Consider the following 19,899-nt stretch of genomic DNA (forward strand, 5'->3'; position numbering starts at 1 on the left):
CCAGTGGCCAAGCACCCAGCTGATTGTTTGAGCCAGTCCAGTGTCCTGCAACACCTGGGCAGTTACTACACATGGTCCAGTGTTTGAGTCACTCATCTGTAGCAGGCCAGTCTCTTATAGAGGGACAGGCAAGGTGCATCTGTGAGCACAGGAGAGTTCTGGAGAGTTCTATGAGCAGGGAAGGGGTGGAAAGCAGTGTCAAGAAAAAGGAACAATAAAGTCATGTTCTAGACTGCAAAGTTTATTAAATATCAAGTTCAATTAAATACAGTGTAATAACTTCACAAAAATGTATTCATATAAAAAGGAAGAGTGTTACAGCAGCATTTAATGCTTTTCTCACTATCTGTTAACTCAAGTCCTCAAAATAGTGGGTAAAATCCTAAAATTCTTTCAGTCTTGATTAATCTCAGTACAATTACTCTTTCTTTTCCAGACCTGTGACTTTTGCAGATGGGAAATGGCAACTCACATCTTAATTAAAAACCAGTAACTCTCTGAAATAAGTAAAACTGCGTATATGGTTGCTATCAATTTTCCACCACATCTGTGCTACAGACACCACATCATTAGCTGCTAGCAGCAACAAAAAGATTGGGTATGCTATCACACAAGTTCTGGAGAGTACTGAGGAGTGTTGATGATATTAATGTTCCTTTTTTATCCCTCCCACTGAAGGTGTTTTCAGGTGTACCGTGTTTAGGCAAGACCTGCAAAAGTCTGAAGCTGCAGCAATTTTTCATACAGAAATCAACACCAATACCATGAGAGGTACTGAGTTTGAATACCCCTCATGATATTCAAGTGTATTGTGACAGTGACTCATCATGAGGCCAGGTTGCCTATGGAGGCTTTGGAGTCTCCATTTTTTAATTAAAAAACTAACACAGATCTGGGAAACTAGCTAAAGGTGGTCCTCCTGGAGCAGGAGGGCTAGAAAACATAGCCTCCAGAGGTCCCTTGCAACCTCACTCATTCTGTGATACAAAATAAAAATACCAAAAAGACCATAAAACAAGTCTTGGCACTACTACACACTCAGTCATTTTAAACTTATGTTGCATAAAGTGACAACAATGTAAAGTGCCCTTTTCTCCAGCTTGAACACCACTACAAGTTAATTAGCAGAACTTAGTACTGCATCAGGATTGAAGCACTGTACTCAAAGAACATCAAATGATGTCCTAAGCATTGAAATAAGACTGGAGAACTTACAAACACATTGGGTGAAAGGAATAAACAGAACAAAGAGAATGCTTTTTTAAAACACAGAACACAAATAATGCAACATAATGAAGCTACTGTAAGAGGAAACATTTCTGACAGTTTTGTCAAGCTCAAGGATCTAGATCAGTCAATCTCCTGGTCAGAAAAAACAGATGTGGTTCTTATTGTGAGTGCAAAAGAAACCAGCTATGCAGAAAAACCCAACAGATGGGTGCACCGTGCTTGACATCCACTTAACAGAGTTTAGATTCAGTCTGCAATGAACAAGTTTTCACATCTGAACTGGGGAGAAGGGAAACCATAGATGTGCTTTCTATAAAAGCAAAAAGTCTTCAGAGCCTTTCCACAGCACTTCATTCAAATCATGTAATTTTTGGTTAAAACATCACGGTACTCCTCTATTGCTCTGGAAAGGGGATCCTGGTCCACGTGAAGGTTTTTGGAAGATCCAGCACTTCCAGTTTCAAGTTCAGCAGTGGCTGAGGGGAAAAGAGACAAGATGGGTTATTTTACTTCTACAGGAGACATGGAGAAATAAGGCACTGTAAGAGTCGAGGGCCCTGCATAACTCGAGAGTCTGCAAATCTGAACGAGACTTTAACATTTCCAAGGACACCGAATAAGGGAAGAGCTGGGCACAAAGGAAGAAACACATTTTGTGCACATGTGGTTATCAGTCAACAGCATTTCTAAAGCTACTGACAGACATTCCAGAGGCTACACCCTGAACATCTTGTGGGACTCCACACGACTCCAGTGGCCCTTAACAGGGCTTCTTAATGGACCCCTGCAGAGCTCTTCAGCCTGAAGTCTTTGCTTTCCTTAAACGTTCAGAGCTGTGCTTGATTACAACACTACAACTGCACAGCTGCAGTCCCTGCAAAGCAGTGACTCTGCAGGACCAGCCATCATGAAGCAAGTGGATTTCCTCTTTGGATGCCTGGCCTCAAGTTACAGAGGGTGTTTTAGGCTCCATGTTGCAAGCATTGAACTCATGTTTGCCTAAACACTACTGAACCATCTCTTCCTAAAGAAATGTTGTCTTTTATCCCTGATCAAGTTCTTCTTAATTATTCAAAACAAGACTGCAATACCTAAGCTACAAAGACAAGCCATGAATCAGAGCAAAAAAAAAAAAATCAAGATCTAAGAGAATATGTAGGGCATGGTTTAGTACTGAATGCAATCCATGTACAGGGAAGAAAGGGATGGCTGAAGTCTATAAAGATCTGTAAAAATCTGGGGGCTTCTTTGATGTCTTTGCTGGAGATTAACTCTAGTGAATAGCAACTTCATCCTAAACTCAGTGTTTCTGAGTGGAGCAGTGGATGAATTTTCTTTTTGCTTGTGCATGTTATGTTATGCACTCCAAGGCAAGTGCATAACATTCTGTGCAATGTTTTGGAAAGCAGGAATTTTTTGCATTCAAGTCTGAACTGGAGAGCTTGCAGAAAAAAATCTCTGTGCTTAGCAGAAGTTGAAAATAATGGCTTGAAAGCTGTTAGAAATAGACACCTTTTCCCTTAATAACCCTCTAAATTGAATGACACATTACCTTCTTTCAGTTCCTTAGTGATTTTTTCATCCAGTTCCTGTCGTACCTAGAATTATACATCAAAAATATAGTTAAGACATAATATGACCCAAACGTAACTGCTAAAACTTCTAAAACATTCTTACACCCCATGGACAACATGATTAAACCTAAAAATATCATCCCAAATGGAGGTGATGGCCTGTGATGGCCAAGAATATGCTGAAGGCCACATGAACTATGTGGAAAGGCTGAGAGAGCTGTGACTGTTTCTTTCCTGGAGCAGACAAAGCTCAGGTGACCCTGTCTGTGTGTATTAACTACCAGGGGTGGAGTAACAGAGATGGAGCCAAACTCTTCTCAGTGGTACCAAAAATCCAACTGCCTCCAAGCTGCAATTTTTTTTTCAAGTGTGGAAATAAAGCAAACATCGATTTCTCTGAAAAGGAAGGAAGGAAAAGGCCTTTGAATGAAAATACACCTTTGAGGACTGACAACATCTCCACTGTCCTCCTGCCCCCTCTGGAAAAGTCATGAAGTACCAATGACTGAACAACAGGCCCTAATGAGACCTCAACAATAGACCTGGAGGCAAAGTTGACCTTAGATGAACCTTCCAACCAAATGTTATCTATATATTTATCTGCTCATTAACAAAGTATTGTTATATGTGTACATTTACTGGCAGAACATGTATTTACCGTTCCGCTTCTAGAAACTCATCTGGCCTGACCCCCTAAGGGGGTGCAAGATCTAAGACTTGATTCCTCCTTGAGCCCTGGCCAGGCTTTGGGAGAAAGCCAACAGGTGAATGAAATTACACATTATGTCAGCTTGTTTGTTTAACAGTATAAAAGCTGGGCTATTTTCACAGCAAAGCTGGGGGAGCCTGGTGGCCTGCAAGGTGGATGCACCACAGGAGTTCCCAGTTACCTCAGTTCTCCAGTCCTTCACTGTGACACCTTTCCCTGACAGCTGAGGTGTCCCAGATTATAGCAAAGTACTGGAGTAACTGGTGATGTATCTTTCTTTATCACTATAGGCATTCTTTTGTAGTAATCATTAGGAGCATTACTTAGCTTGTCCTTTATAATTATTTGCTAATGATTATATGCTTTGCCTAGCTTAGCATATCCTTCCAGAATTCAATGCAGTTTTACATTACAGTAAATTCCACTGTTCCTCAAGTCGGTGTCTGTCTCACTGCTTAGCTCTTCAGGCAGTAACATACTGGGTCACTTGCAGCAGTCACCATCTCAGTAATTCTGTTTCAGGAGGTGATGTTGACTTACTTCGTACCTATGGGGCTTCTTGAGCACAGAGTAAGTTGGACCCTCCAAGACTCCATGAGATGATACTCAGGGTCTAGGAACTCAACTTCACAGCAGCACTGCTACTGCACACACAACTGCTGTTGCTACCCAGAACTTCCTGACTGTCAGAACAGGCAAGGGCAGTAAAGAGCCTTCTGCTCTAGTTTAACCAAGTTCCATCAGCAGAGGTGAAATCCATACATACGGTGTCATCTCACAGAAGCTGAGCTACCACAGAAGCCATAACTTCACAAAGACATAAAGCACAGAACTACTGGGCAGGAGTCACTCTTTTACTCAAGAGAAACCAGCAAGTTCAAAGTGTCCCCAGCTTTAGGCCAATGTGAATGCATCAGTAAGTTTGAATCAAACCCAGCAGCATAAATAGACAAAACATTTGCAATAGCAGCCAAGGTTAAATAGTACAGGCTACAAACCTTGTCATATATCTGGCTGCAAAGAAGAGAAAGAAGATTTTTGATTAAGGATCTGAAGAAAGAAAAACAGCCTGAAGTTCAAAGGTCTTCAGTAAGACACAAGAACAAGGCCTACATGTACATGAGGCAAGGAAAAAGTGTCAACAGAAAGATCACTAAAAGTACAAGGAGGCATTTGGAAAATAAAACCAGAAAAGGAACAGAAGTTGAGAGAGAGTGTAGGGAGCTGACATTCCCTCTCTCACATCATGTAGGGAAGCTGGTTTCATAAATCCACCCATTCACACTGGTTGCAGCTAGCAGAGTTCACCATTCTTTTCTACACACCCACATTCATTTGCAGCAGCCTTTGGCACAGCTGTTAGGATGGAAGCTTGACAGTTTGTAAGTATAACAAGTGGCCTGGTGTCCCAGAATCTTCTTGCAATACTTGCAGCAAGTAGTCAGACATTCTCTGCCTTGGGCTATGCACTACATTTCCAAATTCTGGTACACAGACCACTGACAGTACTTCCTATTTATGACTCAGAGAGGGAAGACCAAGTTTTAAGACTTCCCTGAACACACTGAACATTGAGGTACTTGAGGCTACAGGTGGTGCCATGAGAGTCTCAGTTGTTCCCTAACTGATGATTTCGGGAAGACTTATCACAATAGAATGTGCAGCTCAATTTAGTATGAAGGCAGATAAATTCACAGCAGGAAATCCGAGTCCCAGACACCACCCTTTTGCTTTAATTGAGTGAAATCTGCCATGCTGAGATTTCCATCTTTCTCTTAAAAGAACCTGGTGGAAATGGTAAGAAATAGGTATGTTTTCTGTGGGTATAGCAGTTGCTTGTCTCACCTTTATTCAAGGGAGAAAAGCTTCAGAATTTGATACAATATTAGAGTTCAAAGGGAATCCTAAGAAGACAAACTGTGTATAGTGAGAGTAAATTATCCTCAGCTCCTCTGGTGACAACAACCATAGGTTGTGATCAAGAGCCGAGAGACTTCAGGGGACTAAGTCCTATCAACAAAACTGTACTAGGAAGGAAAAATGTTACTATAAAAGAAAGCCCCCAAATTAAGAAGAAAATACTGGACATCAGTAATTGAAGACTGGGGAAATGTCATACATAATTGTTCAACAACTTCCTTGAGAGTATGCTCAAAGCTGTGAGACACACATGCTCTGGAAAGAAACTCTATGGGTGCTCTTGAAGTCAGGACACAGAGGGAACTGTCTCACCATTCTCAGATCTAATGCAGACTTGTCTTGGTATCAGCTCAAATATTTTTCACAAGTGGATTTGGAAGCATGTTTCAAAAAACACTGAAAAGGCCTGTACAGCAGTTTGAACTATACATCTGTATTTATTAGCAGCTGTATAAAACAATGAGCCACGAAATAGCCTGAAGAAGTGTTTAATTTCTGTAATTAAATTTCCCTACTTAGGGGAAGGCAGAAACCCGTGAAGGTGTCTATCTTGATATTGACAAAACTGTGAGATTCTCAGAGAGTTCCAATGTGTTCTGGAAAATTAAAATGGAAAGCACTACCTGAACACTGTTGCTGTAATTGAGTTTTAAGAAGCACTGAGTACTTCCACTTTCTTTCCCTTCACTATCTGTTTTCCTCATTCTTCTCCAAAAAAGCCACAACTGTTAAGCTTTTCCTTGTAACCTAGGGCAGCTTTTTTTTGCCAAGAAGAGGAATGATTTCCTCTTTTGCCTTTTTTTAATGTCTTGTTTCCATCTCTCTGTCCTTTCTTTCCCTCTTTTGTTCTGTGCTCCCTACCCTCCTGGTCTTCTCTTTATTTCCCTTTCGCAGTGAGTCCCTGTATTTTCCTTTCTTTCTAGTGCTTGTATGCAGAACAGCCCCTGCAGATGATACAGTATGAATGACTTCATGAGTGCTTCCAGTAATGTCTGTCCACCTCTGCCCTCAAAAGAGTGTTCACAGCTACACAGGCAAGTTCATCTCTGTAACTGCCACAGCTACACATTTCCAATGCTGCTTTGGTTCCATCTGTTGTCTTGGCTCGTTTTTGTAGAACAGGTGCTCTGTGTAGACACATGGTTCAAATGGGTTCTTTCCAATGAGGGGGGACCATCAAGCTGAGATGGACTTAAAAATGAAGAAATACTTGTCATATTTCCTTCACAGCAGAATACAATAGCTCAACAGAGAAACTCAGCCGTGTTAAGTGAGTCTCTCACTGATTACAACTATTGGCGTGGGGTTTCCATGGCATAATGTTCAGCCTTCTGTGAGGGATGTGCTATCACAGGGACTGCTAATTACATGGCATACTTAGACCAGAGGCATTGCAGAGGTTGCAGCATTGCTGTAAAATAAAAAAGCTGTGAAGACTTGCCAAAGAGCAGGTAATTTTACCATTTCATGAAATAACACATGGCAGAACTACAAGAACAAATGTCTCCCATGCATAGTATGTATTCTGCAATGAAGTGTGATGTCTCCTATGCATAGTATGTATTCTGCAATGAAGTGTGAGAGCAAAGTTATGCCATCCCATTCATATCATCCTATTTTTGAAGCATCCTTTTGTTGGTAGTAACATACTAATGCAAGTTCTGTGAAGAAACTGCTGGAGTGAAGTTCAAGGAAGAAGAAAAAAGTGTCTCAGAGATGTCTGATTGGATTTGTCACTCAACGTGATGTTAGCCACTTTAAATAGGTTGGCCAAACCATACACTGGAATTTCATGATGAGCTTAGCTGGGAGCTCCCTATGCCACAGTACTCCTTGTCACAGTTTCTCTTGTAAAAGAATGTCATGGCACAGTTCACTGCTTTGACTTAAATATTTTATGGCCTTTACCCTCTTGAAAATTTTTACAACCCTGATGGCCAAAAGTCTTCAGCCTCACAACGTACAGCTGTGCACTGTTCTAATGATTAGCAGTTGCTTTGGCCTATTATACAATATGGCATGGAACAATAAATGGATTCTAACTTCAGGCTAAAAGGGAGAACCTTGCATATGGCTGCTCTTCAGCAGGAGTCAAGAGTGGTATTTCAAAATGCTTACCTTGGCCACAAAGGCTGCAACCCTGTTTCTTGAGGATAATGTGTTCTCAGCTGGGGTGAGGAAGCTTCCTCCTAGACTGAGACTTCTGCTCAGTCCCAAATTGTTGCCAAGCTGTCCCAGTGCAGTTGAATACAGAACTGGAGTTGCAGCCAGACCTCCGCTGACAATGCTGCTTGTGATTAACGATTTGCTTTTATGGCGCTCCCGGAGGAGCTTCGCATTGGCTTCCTCAAGTCTCTCATTGGCTCTGAAACATTTGCAAGCACACAAACAGTTACCTTCAGTAGCAACACCGTCCCAAAGTTACCCTCCGGGTCCTCAACTATTATTTCACTTCTGAGACGAAGAGCCTCCCAAAGTTGTCCATCATTTGACCTGAGCTTGTTTGGAGGGCCTGTTTCTAGGACGTCACACTCGGTGCAAGGAGCAGCGTCACCAGCGCTTAGGAGTGCTCAGCATGAGGGCTTCAAAGCCTGCTGTGAAAGCCAAGTGTTCACAGAGCTTCTTCTGGAAGGTACATCACCTCTGTCACAACTCTGGGCTGATCCCCTTCCCAAGGAAGGCTCAAAGCTCAGAGCCACTGCTTAAACAGAAGCCAAAAAAGATAATTTCTATATTTCCTTCACAGAACAGAAATCTGTTCTCTGAGAGGCCTACTCTTATTCAAACAATAAAGGACATGAAATTATTTTTTTCTGTTGTACAGAGGATGAGATTATAGAAACTGGCAAACAAAGCTGCCAGTTAAAACAACATCAACTTGACAAGTCTCCTGTTCATGCTATGATCAGTTGTGTTCCTGTTGAAACACTAGAGAAATGAAGGCCTGCTAAATGGGAAGGGTCTTAAGGTACTTTTCCTACAAACATGTCATCATAGGCTTTCAGTGCTGGCCAGGTGCAGAAGAGAAATTAACAAGAAATATGCATGAGGAAAAAGGAGTCTCTTATTACCAGTCCAAAGAAAGCACAGACTTACCTTTCCAGCTTCTTTGCTAAGGATCGTCTAGTTTTCACTTCCTCCAGATACAGCTCCTTGTACTTTTCCACTTCTGCCTGTACACATTCTTTTGGAAAAGTATTCTCTTGTTGAGTATTTTTTATCTTGTCCAATTCACATTCAAGATCTCTAATTCTGTCTTTTAGCTGGTTTCTCAGAGAAGCATGATGACTTGCTCTGATGTGTTCTAGTCTGTCCTGGGAGGCTGCCTGTGCCTGAAAGAGACAGTGCACCTTCAACCACCACAAAGACCAAGAGAACTCTCCCCACCTGTCAGTTGCATGCACCCAAGATCATGGGCTCAGTGAGCTTAGAGAGGCAGCTGTGCCTCTTCATTACCATCAGCAATCAAGGCAGAACCCTGGAGCTACCACCAGGGTAAATAATTCTTTTCACTCAGGATGAAGTCCAAATCAGCACCACTGTTCAAAGCTACTAATGAAAGGGCATCATCTCTGTAGGACAGGGCATGGAGAACAGGATTCCTCGAAGACCTCAGCAGGATGCCTCACCTCCTTCCCCATCTCCACACCTGCAACTTCAGTCACTTATTTTCTGAGCACTGTCCCTTGTACAAGGACAAAACTGGACCTGTAGGTCTGGCTGTGACAGCTGGAAGGTGCAACACCTCTTCTTCAAGCATGAACAGTGAGAAGGAGCAGACCAGTGGACAGAGATAGCCCAAGCACTGCAAAAAGGAAACCTACCTTGGGCAAGCTTTTGATTCAGGGACCTGCCTTCAGGGACATTGCTCGTATGGTGATAAGAACACTCCTGCCCAGCCATATCCCCTTCTCTCACTGCCCTTTGGCACAGACACAAGTACAGCACTGACACACAGAATCAGGCACCCAAAGCAAAACACTAAAAAATGGTGACCACAACCAAAGTCTGTACAGAGTGCCTACAGACACACATCAGAAAGTCACTCACTTGCAAAAACAGATTGACTTCTTGTAGTTTTTGTCTTATTTCTTGGCCTGCTCGTTCATCGACCTCTCTTTTATACTGCTCTATTTGGCTGTGCTCCACCATGTTAGTCTCTAAGTGATGTTGGAGTTTTGCCACTTCTTCTTTCAGCTGGCATTTGCTCTTCTCCAGTTTTTCACAGTTCCCATGCAGGGTAGATAGCTCTTCTCGCAAATCCCGGTTTTGGGCTTCTAGCTGCATGCTTTTTTTAGACTCCATGTCCAGCTGCTGGGAAAGTTCAGCAACCTGTATGTGGGGGAAAAAAAAAAAAAAAGAAACTCAGAGGCAACTAAAGGCAGTGAATTCTGTTAAAATTGCTAAAGGGGTTGTCCATGGAGACTATTTATCATCTGCACACTCAGCCTTGACCCTCACCCATGGACGTGACATCCTGGTAGGACAGCAGAACTGCTGATCCCTAAGGCCCTCCCTGAGGATCTGCACTCTTGGCTGACCCTGCCCTGTCCTGTTCTTCTTGGTGAGTGCCTGTGGGATGGCTCCTTGGCCCATGAGGTCATGGACCCTGCCAGCCTTGCTGCCACTCTTGGCTTGCCCTTCCTCTGCATGACAGTCTGCCCTTCTGGTGCCATTGCAGATGCTGCTTTGCACTTTCAGATTGCATCTTTATCCATACTGAACTACATCACTATTAGTTAATAGTCACCTGCTTCTCTAACTGTAGAAAAGCCATTGAGAGAGACCAATCAAATCAAATCAAAAATACAGCCAAGGAAAGCAAATCATCAACATGGCAAGAAAAACTGGCAAAGCTTCACACAGGGTTGAAAAGTAGTAACACCACAACCAAACAAACATCAAATTAAGCAGAGCTCACCTTTGTTCTCAATCTATCAACTTCACTGACCATTTCAGAGTATCTACTCTTCATTTCTCCCTTCAACTTAAGCTCTGATTCCATTTCTCTCTCCTCATACACCTTTATTTTCTTCGTAGCTCTACTGAGAAGTCTCTTCAACCTAAATAGCAAATCAGTTCAGGAAACAACGAAACACAGGAATAAGCAACCTGCTTATATGCTCTCCAGTAAGGCATGCAGAAATAGCTTTCTTCATCTTTAACATACTTGAAAGTACCAAGAATTGATGATGAAAACCTGGTCTTCCTGTGCCACAAATCATCTGGCACATCTAAATTTCAGCTGAAAAGATGAACTGAAGACTATGTTCCCCACCCCCGGAGAACTGCAGGGCCACCTGGATTGGCAATTCTTCTTGCAGCTATAAGTAAGTACAGGCTCATGCACAGAGGTACCTTGCAGGAACTAACACAAGACTTCAGTTTGCTTGCAGAGTATGTGTACCTGTTCTTACTTTGCATTGTGATTTCAGGATTTACCTCATAACCTCGGGTTCCTCCCATGACAATTCCCTGCCAGGTGTGTCAGTCACCTCTCCTTCCCCCTCCCTTGCCCCCTGCCAAGTACTGTCTGGAAATCCTGGCATTCCAGAAGGGCATGGAGTGATTGGCAGAATTCAAAAGATGCCATCTACCCCTGGGGGTACACTGGGCCATCCAGGTGTCCTTTGTCCCTTGAGACCTCCTATCATGTACCTGGTTGGTGGGATCCCGACCCCTTCCCTCCCCCTGTGCCCAGGGTTAAAAGAGCCAGCAACCACATGGTTCAGGGAATTCTGTTGGAGCTGGATTCAAGACCTGTGGGCCAGAACAAAGCTTTGGATTGAAACCCTCCATCAGAACTGACTCCTTTCCTTCACCATTGCCTTAAAGCTTCTCCACCAGAGGTAAACCTGAGCTCCTGCATGCCTGGAGTTGTCTGTAGGTGCCCAGCTGCAGCATCCACCCAGCCAAAGGTGTCTCTGGGGTGAAACCACCACAGTTGCCACTATTTGGTCAAGCACCAAGGACCAGACAAGCTCAGGCACGTCCTGTCTGGCTATATTGCTAATTACTCCAATATTCTTACATTACAGTTCACTAAAACTGCACTTCTATTCAGGGATATCTCTCCACCAGATCAAAAAGCCATACCTCTTTAAGTCTTTCTGCAATTCTACGTTTCGTCTCATTTCTTGGTCCAGACGGAGTTCAACTGGGCGTTTTAACTCTATCAGTTTCTTCACTTTCTTTCTTTCACTCTCACACTTCCAAAACAGAAAAGACACACAACATACACAAAATGTAAAAACAACAGCTATGTGCAATATGTGTCTCTAGCATTCTCCATGGAGAAGCTGCAGTCCATCTCCTTTAGCCCAGTTACATGTTAGGTTTCACAGCAAACTGGGCCAATATTGAAGAACAAAAATAGAAGCCTCCACTGAAACAAAGGTGGAGAAGATGCTGGACTACTTCTAAGAGTTCTCAACTCATAGTAAGGATTATTTAGGTATGCTTATCATGGGAGAATACAAACTAATCTAAAGCTTTTACAGAATCTTTATTGATAAGCAGGCAGAGGAATTTGATCTTTGGGAATTTTTTCAATAAACTATTCCCTTCCACCCCTTCTTTGTGGCTACTTATGTGCTAGCTGCTTTTTACTTCCTTTATTCCTCTACAGACAAAGAGGGAAAGACTGCCCCATTGCAGCTGTCAGTCATTTCTGATTTCCCAAGCACTAGTTCATTCCCCCAGAATTCCTTCACTATGTTTTTCTGCAAGGATTTTAAATGTTCACTACCCTGAAAACACGCTGCTACTACTCCCTGCACTGCACTGGAAAAATGAAATACTTCAACCCTGCCCAGAAAACAAGGGGTCAGAAGATAGCCAGAAGGAATCCAAGAAAGACCTGGGGAACTGAAGCCCTGCTTGATGTGTTCAACTGAGGCAAACCATACTGGGAACTCTTTCAAAGAGAATCACTCCAAAACTTACACAAGATACCCAGATAACTTTCATTTGCTTCCTGGATGATCCACAAATCACGACATATCCAGGGCCTTAATGGCAGGGATAATAAAAAAATGCTCTTCACCTAAGAACTCGACCAAAAGGTTAACGTGGTACTCTCAGGTACTGGCTTAGGTCTCTGGAGAATTTTCTGGATTTACCTGTTCAAAGAGGTCTGCCTTTTCCCTGTCAAGTTGAGCAACACGCTCTTCAAGGTTAGATCTTGACTTAAACTGCTCTTCCCACATGTTCTGCAAGTCCTTTGATGTCAGAGCCAGCATATTCTGCTTTTGCACCTGTAAAAGCAACAATAGCAGAAGAAGAAGCTAAGGTGACCGTACAGAATACACTGGAACAGAAAGCTGTAACTTAAATGGAAACTCTCTCCTTCCCATGTCTGTGGTTAATGTTAATGTGGGATGTAGAACACAGCTTGAGAAACATAACCAAGAAGAGAAACTGAAGATGGTAAAAAGAATGAATGCTATAGGGGTGGTTAGATGAGGTGAACCTTGGGGAATAACAAACACACACACAAAATCACCCTGTAGCTTTCTTCCAAAGGTTCTCCAGAGTTCATTACATATTTTCTAATGCAGTCTTTTCTAGTGCCCACCACAGAATATACCCTACCCTCATGGCTTCTGTGACAGATGTACATCTCCTCACAGCAAGAAAACATCTTGAAATTGACAATGGTATTGATGGTTCTATCTGAAGGGACAAAGATTTGCCCAACAGATGCATTTGAGTTGAACACAACTTGCTGATTCAGTTCAAGTATAAAGACTGGAAGTTTACTAGAGTCTTTTAGTGGCATTTTTTAAGGAAAAAGAAAAAAGAAAATTACAAAAGCAAAAAAGGAAAAAACAAGAGATGCTTACTGGCTACAGAAAGTGACAAAATACTTAACACAAAGTCTCAGATAAAAAAAAAAATCCTTAGGGTGTATGGCTTTCACAAGTCCTCACAGAGGAGGTAAAACACTGGGGTCTCACGACAAAAACTAACATGGCCTCAAGACAAGCTCTGACAAACTCACAAAGAAAATATGGATCTGTAAAGTCTGCTCTCCTCTCTCAGCTTTCAACCACAGATCCCCATGCTGTCCACAACACCCACTCTATCAGTCATCTGCTATGGCTTAACCCTGCTGGGCAGCTAAGCACTTCACAGCCACTGGCTCACTCCCTGCAGGTGGCATGGGGAAGGGAATTCATCAGATAAATCACACTGATGAACACAACTATCTTGCACACCACAACACATATAAAACACAGCAGTAGGAAAATGAGGACATTTACAGTCTTTTCCCTTGAGGATGCCTTGCCCTAAAACCAGGACATTTAACAGCTGTGTGCTTACACAACCCACATGATCTTTTCATCAATTACCTATACACAAAAAATTCAAAGACTGAAACAGTCGTTCACAGAAGCCCATCATGTACCTGTTTGTGGTGGTCCTCTGCAGCTGCCTGTGCTGTCTGTAAGCTCATTATCAAGTCTTCCAGGCGGTTATGAACCTACAGAAGCATTACAAGAAGCAAGAAGGTACACTATTACTTTCTAGATTGAAGTTACACCTCACTGACAAAAGTATTACACAAAACCTCTTAAGCTCTTTATTCCTACACTATTTACACCCAGCAACAATGATCAGAATGGCCTTAGTCTGATGCCACTGTAAAACTGTTAGCAACCATCACCTCTGATATTTGATGCAGAGTGAGAGAGAGAGAAAAGACCATGTGGGATATAAAGAATCTTCAGTGAAAACTAGCAGGAGTAGCTTTTCTCATCCCCAGTACACTTCAAAATCATGCCCTATTAATCAAAGTAGAAGGATTTGCCCTTGCTTTCCCACTGGTAGTCACAGTATCAGTACATCACAAAGTTTGATTATCACATGTAATGATTTTCAAAATACCTTCAGCTATAATTGATAACTACAGTCGTAACAAGAAACCTAGTTCAGTGGCTACAATACAAAAAAACAACAGTAACAATAAAAAAAAATCTCTTAATTCAGGCCACAGATGTTAGCACCTTATCAAAGCTAAAATTAACCACTGTGTAGAAGCTGTGGTAAATTCCAAGGCTGAAACTGAGTTTTGCAGATACCACAAGCAGTCCTCTTCACTGTTTCATGAGAACAGACAAACAGCAAGTAGCCAAAGAAAAAGCAATTCTGCACAGCAAAAGCTCTGGGACATGTAATTTTTGTTTCAGTCTTATGATGTCAGCCAAATCTCAGGCATAAAGGGCTTGGCATCAATATACCCTGTGGAATTTCTACCAGTAAACTTGACGAATACCTTAAATGGAACACACTGCAGTCCCCAAAGCAGCATCTGATGTTACAAAGGGTCTAAAGCAGACAATAGTTACACCAGATATTGCTGTCAAATCCTTACCTTTTTGAGTGTTATGTTTGACTTGCTATAGCATGGAAAAATTTTCAAAGCTAGATGACTGGAAAGTAGAGCAGGCTGCTTTCTGAGCAGCCTCTATTCAGAAAAAGCAGGCACTGAGCTCCCCTTGGCACTCCAGAAAACCTCACCATAAAATTTCCCCACAGAAATAGGTAACCAGGCTCAGGAGACACCAAAAGAGAAATTTATGAGCAGCTTACTGAGGCAGAGGCTTGCAGGTCTCTCTGCAGGGCTTCAATCCTATTGCTTTGTTGCTGGACAGTGGCTTCCAATTTGGTGTTTTCAATTTCAAGGCTTAAAAAAAAATACAGGTCTTATTATAAAAAACTGCCAGAGCACCAATTCCCAAAGAACAGTGCAAAATAATAAAAAATAAGAACATTCTTCATAATCTTCATAAATTGCTGTGACACAACAAAGCTACCTATCTATGCTGTGGTTTCCAGCCAATCCCTGCAAGTGACAGATACCTCACCCCACTGTGTTCTCTTACTGTTGCACGTGTTCTTCCAGTTGTTTTATAGTAGTGTTAGTCTCAGAAGATGCCAACAGCTGGTCCTGCAGTTTCTGAGCAGAAGCTGTTGCTTCTCTTTCCTTACCATCCAAGGCAGCCTTCAAGTCACGAACACAATGCTCAGACTGAAGATACTTTTCTTCCATCTCCCGCAGCTGTAAAATGACAGAAAGAGTCCACAGTCTTCAGTGAGCTTTTATACAGGGCAGTCAGCTGCTGCCCAAGGACTCACCTGCTGCAGATATTGCTCATAACCACTGCTCAAAGAACTGCAATCATCTCAACTTTCAAAGCTTCTACTAGCAAATGAACACAAGCTGTGTTACTTCCTAATCTTCTACAGTGGCCTCTCCCATCCCTCCATGGATTTCCCAGAGCACAGCTCTAAGCACTGACACTGCTGCCCTGACCCTTTTAGGGACTAAGGATGCTCTCTGTAGTCACTCATTTGCTTCTCTGTGAAAACATGAATCAAAAAGTTCATCTGTCTGTAGTGACTTCACAAGTCCCTCATAAGGATCAGATTTTAAATTATTTTCCTTTCAGAACTCCAAGGCCTCTCTACGTCCACACCTTGAAAAAACACTGTGAAAGGTAGTCCCTAACTCAGAAAGAGCTTACACTTCCCTTGCAGGAAAACCACTTAAGGATGGCAAATTATAGCAAGGCCAAAGGGGAAAAATGCAGAATAAGTACAAAAGCATTCAAAATTTGACATGTTACCTGGGGGCAGGGCAGGGTGGGGGAGTGGGGGCAAGGGGAAAGCAAAAGCATAAAAATGTCCAAATACAGCAGTCCAATATTTCTACTGAATATTGTAGGAATTCAGAAATCAGACAATCTGCTTGGCTAAACCAAAGGTAACAAGGCATAAACACAGACACAAATTTATTGTGAAAAGCATCTTTGCAAAAAAAAAAAATTTGTCCAAGTTAGGGCATAATGTCCGCGTGTCAAAGACGTGGACACCAAGTTTATAAAACAATGCAATTGATTCTCACATCATTAAATCTATCCTGTTTAATTTTTTCCTGGGGTTTTAGGATGACATCCAGTCCTACTTTTAACAGCCACCATAAGATTTATTCATATAATACAGACATGCTGTACCTTGGTTTTAGCCTTTTCCAATTCCTTTTGCAAGCGCAGCTTGTCTTCCTCCAGGTCACTGCGGTAGCGCGCAGTAACTTCGAGTGAAGCTTCTGACATCGATTGCTTTTTAAGTGCATCTGCAAGCTCCTGCTGCAGCTGTCTGACCGTGCCCTAATGAAACAATTAAATGAGCATGAATAAAGTTGTAAGAACATGAAAAATGCCTTTATTTTGACTTATTTCATTACAGAGTTAGACTTGTCTTTGGATTGAACTCAAGTGAAATTGTCTGTCACCAGCAGGCATATGCACAGACAATCACCTCTCCATCTTCTCAGCTGAGCACCCCCAAACTGTCAGCAGCTGTTCATGAGGATTTTTGTTTCCTAATACATAAAAAAGATCCAGATATTGTTCTTCTTGAAACCACGCATAAGCACACACTGCAATCATGGGAATTTTACTAACATAATCCAAACAAATCTGTTGTGATGCAAGAGCCATAATCTGACTGCAGATACTATATTGTTGACGAAAGCCAGGACTTGATATCATATCATTCTTTGCTCTATTCCTACATTTTACAAATATATTTAAATGAATACCTATATCTAAAAGTTCTTTTTTAGATATACTCTAAGAATATGTTGAATCACAACCTCTTACAGCCGTCTTAATAAATATGGTTTATAATAACAACTGCCTTTATACTGACATATTAAGTTTGCTAAAACCTGGTACAGTTAGACAGATCTAGTATTTTCAGAGGGAACCCGTTGTTTTTGTATGAAGAATACACAGCAATTCACAGATTAAAATGACTGATAGTATTCCTGGAGTTCTCTCCCCACACACACCTTACCGTAACTGATAAATGAAGAATAAAGCAGTTATCTCACACATACCTGTATTTATCTCACTCAAAGATTCTGGACTTGTTAGGAAGAAGGAAGTGTAATTTTAAACTACTGTTCAAATTATCAAAGGCAACAAACCATACATCAGTGTGACTAAATACTGACTTTTATTAGTTCCTATTTTCTAGAAAGTAAGGGAGATTAAACAAAACGGGTAAGGCACTTTTTAAGTCATTACTCTACCTGAAATTGGCCAGAACAGTCTATCACAGAGTACCCTACCTACTCCTGGGAACAGATATTGATGCAGTCTCTAGGCAGACCCCTCAGAGCCCCCAGAATATTCATAAATACCTGGACACTAAAATACTCTTCAATTTTGATAGCAACTTAGGGAGAAGCATTGCTTTTCCTCTGTAGGAACTCAATATAAGTCCATCTCACACAATTCACTCATCTGTATTTTCATTTCTCAACTGTCATATATTAGATCATTCTTCCTTTTACATCACTTACTTGTATCACCAGTGCAATACTAAAAAAAAAATAAATCATCAAATACCTAAACCAATTCTATAGGGCAAAAAATGGACTAAGGAAAAGAGATGAAGTTCTAGAGAAGAATCACCTTTCTTGATCAAAGCAGACTTGGATACCTTTTTTCTGTTCTCTGCTCAGATCTGAGCAGTAACACCCCATTTACCAAACCCTTCCAGTTTCAAGAGAAACAAACCAGAACAAATAATCATTATTTGGTCCCATGCATATGGCTTATATCTGATACACTTTGGAAACACAAAATAATTTCAAGAACTGGAAAACTTTAAATTGCTGTAAGTCTGTATTTTACCTCTCTCTCTATTTTGTCAGTCTCATATTTGAAGACTTGTTCTCTTAAATCAATACATTTGGCATTTAATTCCTTGTTTCTCTCTTCCACTAGGTAAACTTGCTTTTCAGTATCAGCTCTGAGTTTGTTGAAAATGTCATTAAACCGATCTTGCACATCAGTAACTACTTTTTCTTTGATGATCCCCTTGTTCTGCAGATCTTCCAGCTGCTGACGGAGCAAAAGGTTTTCACTCTGGAGCTGGGCCAATCGCTCCTGCATGGATTCCTGCTTTATTATAAGTTTGTTTACTTGGTCTTTTTCAAGCTGTCGAGCATGATCATACTCCTTTGCCTGACACTGGCTTTGACTTAATTCTTTTTGTGTCATTTCTAAAAGCAACGTTTTCTCTCTGAGCGTCTGTCCTAACTGGTGAAGCTCATTTTCTAGACTATTAGCTTTGCTTTCAGCTTTACTCAGCTGCTGGGACAAGCTCTTGTTGGCCTCTCGCACATCCGCGAGGTCGTGATGGAGCTTGTCCTGCAGGCGAAGCCACTCATCGCGGTCTCTCTGAAACGCGCGCTCAACGTCGCTTCTCGATGACTGCTGACGCTCAAGCTCCTGAACAGTAGTGTTCAAGCGGGAACGGAATGATTCAATTTCTGTCTCTAGCCTGTCTTTGCTTTCTTTTGTCTGCTCAAGTTTGGAAGTTAGCATTGCAGATTCTGTCTTCAGTAAGTTCAGCTGTCCGTTGTACTGAAAAACCGTTTGCGTTAAGGCTTCCTCGTTCAGCTTAAGTTCTTTTTTGAGATCTTCATTTTTTTCTTTCAAGGTCTCATTTTCCTCTAAATATTTTCCTTCTTCCTCCTGGTGTCTAACTCTTATTTGATCAAGTTCTAGTCTTAGCCTGGCAATCTCATCTTGCAGTAACTGATTTTTGTACAACAGATCCTTTTCTCTCTCACTGTCGGATTCCTGAAAGACAGAGAACATGAATAAATATCCAGGAGGGAAATAAATCTACAAAACCACTTCAGCAATAAACTGCATTTTAATGTTTCTAACACTGCAACGTGACTGCAAAGATGAGAATGAAATTTCAGATAAGACATAAGCTACTCTATGAACCAGTGCATGTGTCCAAAGCAGGCATAGAATGAAGGGGTAACACATCCATAAATATACAAGCCAAATACATAATGCCTTTTTTCCTGTAAACTAGCAACTAAGTAATAAAATTATTTAAAATATTTCAGGTATAAAGGTTATAAAATAACATTGCTTTCTTATGTGTGCATGCCTTTAAAATATTCCCTTTTAGATTAATTTAGCTGTGTTACTGATCTGGTAAAATCTTTCCTTACCAGGCTATAACAGGTATTTTCCTTTTTAAATGTGTTCTTGACACTTTTTCTGGCATTACTGAAAGTTTGCTATATAGCTGAACCATCCCTGGAATGCAAGAGTCTTGTATAGTGCCTGTTTATTATACAAATTATTTTCCATGTAGACATACTCACCCTCTATTTATTGGGCAGTACAGCCCAGAACAAATAATTCTTCCAAGAATTTCACATTCTTAGTAAATTCATTAAACTTTTCAAGACTTCTTTATTTTTTTTTTTTTAGTGTCCATGATTCCTTATTCTCCTTCAATTATTTTAACTAGTATTGAGAGTTTTATTGCTGATCTTCCTTCCTAAAACTTTAATATGTGGAGGTGGAACAGAACTTCATACTTCAAGCTTGACAAGGGAATAAATAATTTAAAAAACCCCAA

At 41.3% G+C, this 19,899-nt stretch overlaps 1 protein-coding gene across 5 annotated transcripts in view; it reads right to left on the reverse strand.

Moving 5' to 3' along the window:
• Window positions 1-220: 220 nt before the first annotated feature.
• Window positions 221-19,899, reverse strand: part of LOC134417741 (ankyrin repeat domain-containing protein 26-like) — a 47,743-nt gene continuing 28,064 nt past the window's right edge. For 4 of the 5 annotated variants that reach the window (XM_063155331.1, XM_063155330.1, XM_063155332.1 and 1 more), the window contains 13 exons: window positions 18,141-19,094; window positions 16,452-16,604; window positions 15,321-15,496; window positions 15,028-15,121; window positions 13,844-13,918; window positions 12,555-12,689; window positions 11,530-11,642; window positions 10,355-10,496; window positions 9,484-9,765; window positions 8,530-8,765; window positions 7,552-7,798; window positions 2,783-2,828; window positions 221-1,706 (listed from right to left, as the gene is read on the reverse strand). In XM_063155331.1, coding sequence (XP_063011401.1) covers window positions 1,585-1,706; window positions 2,783-2,828; window positions 7,552-7,798; window positions 8,530-8,765; window positions 9,484-9,765; window positions 10,355-10,496; window positions 11,530-11,642; window positions 12,555-12,689; window positions 13,844-13,918; window positions 15,028-15,121; window positions 15,321-15,496; window positions 16,452-16,604; window positions 18,141-19,094 — 2,775 coding nt within the window. In that variant the 3' untranslated portion in view covers window positions 221-1,584. Of the gene's footprint in view, window positions 1,707-2,782; window positions 2,829-7,551; window positions 7,799-8,529; window positions 8,766-9,483; window positions 9,766-10,354; window positions 10,497-11,529; window positions 11,643-12,554; window positions 12,690-13,843; window positions 13,919-15,027; window positions 15,122-15,320; window positions 15,497-16,451; window positions 16,605-18,140; window positions 19,095-19,899 lie in introns of those variants that run through there. The other variant, XR_010027626.1, reaches the window with a different exon arrangement.

Source organism: Melospiza melodia, chromosome 4, assembly GCF_035770615.1.
Source record: "Melospiza melodia melodia isolate bMelMel2 chromosome 4, bMelMel2.pri, whole genome shotgun sequence".
NCBI lineage: Eukaryota > Metazoa > Chordata > Aves > Passeriformes > Passerellidae > Melospiza > Melospiza melodia.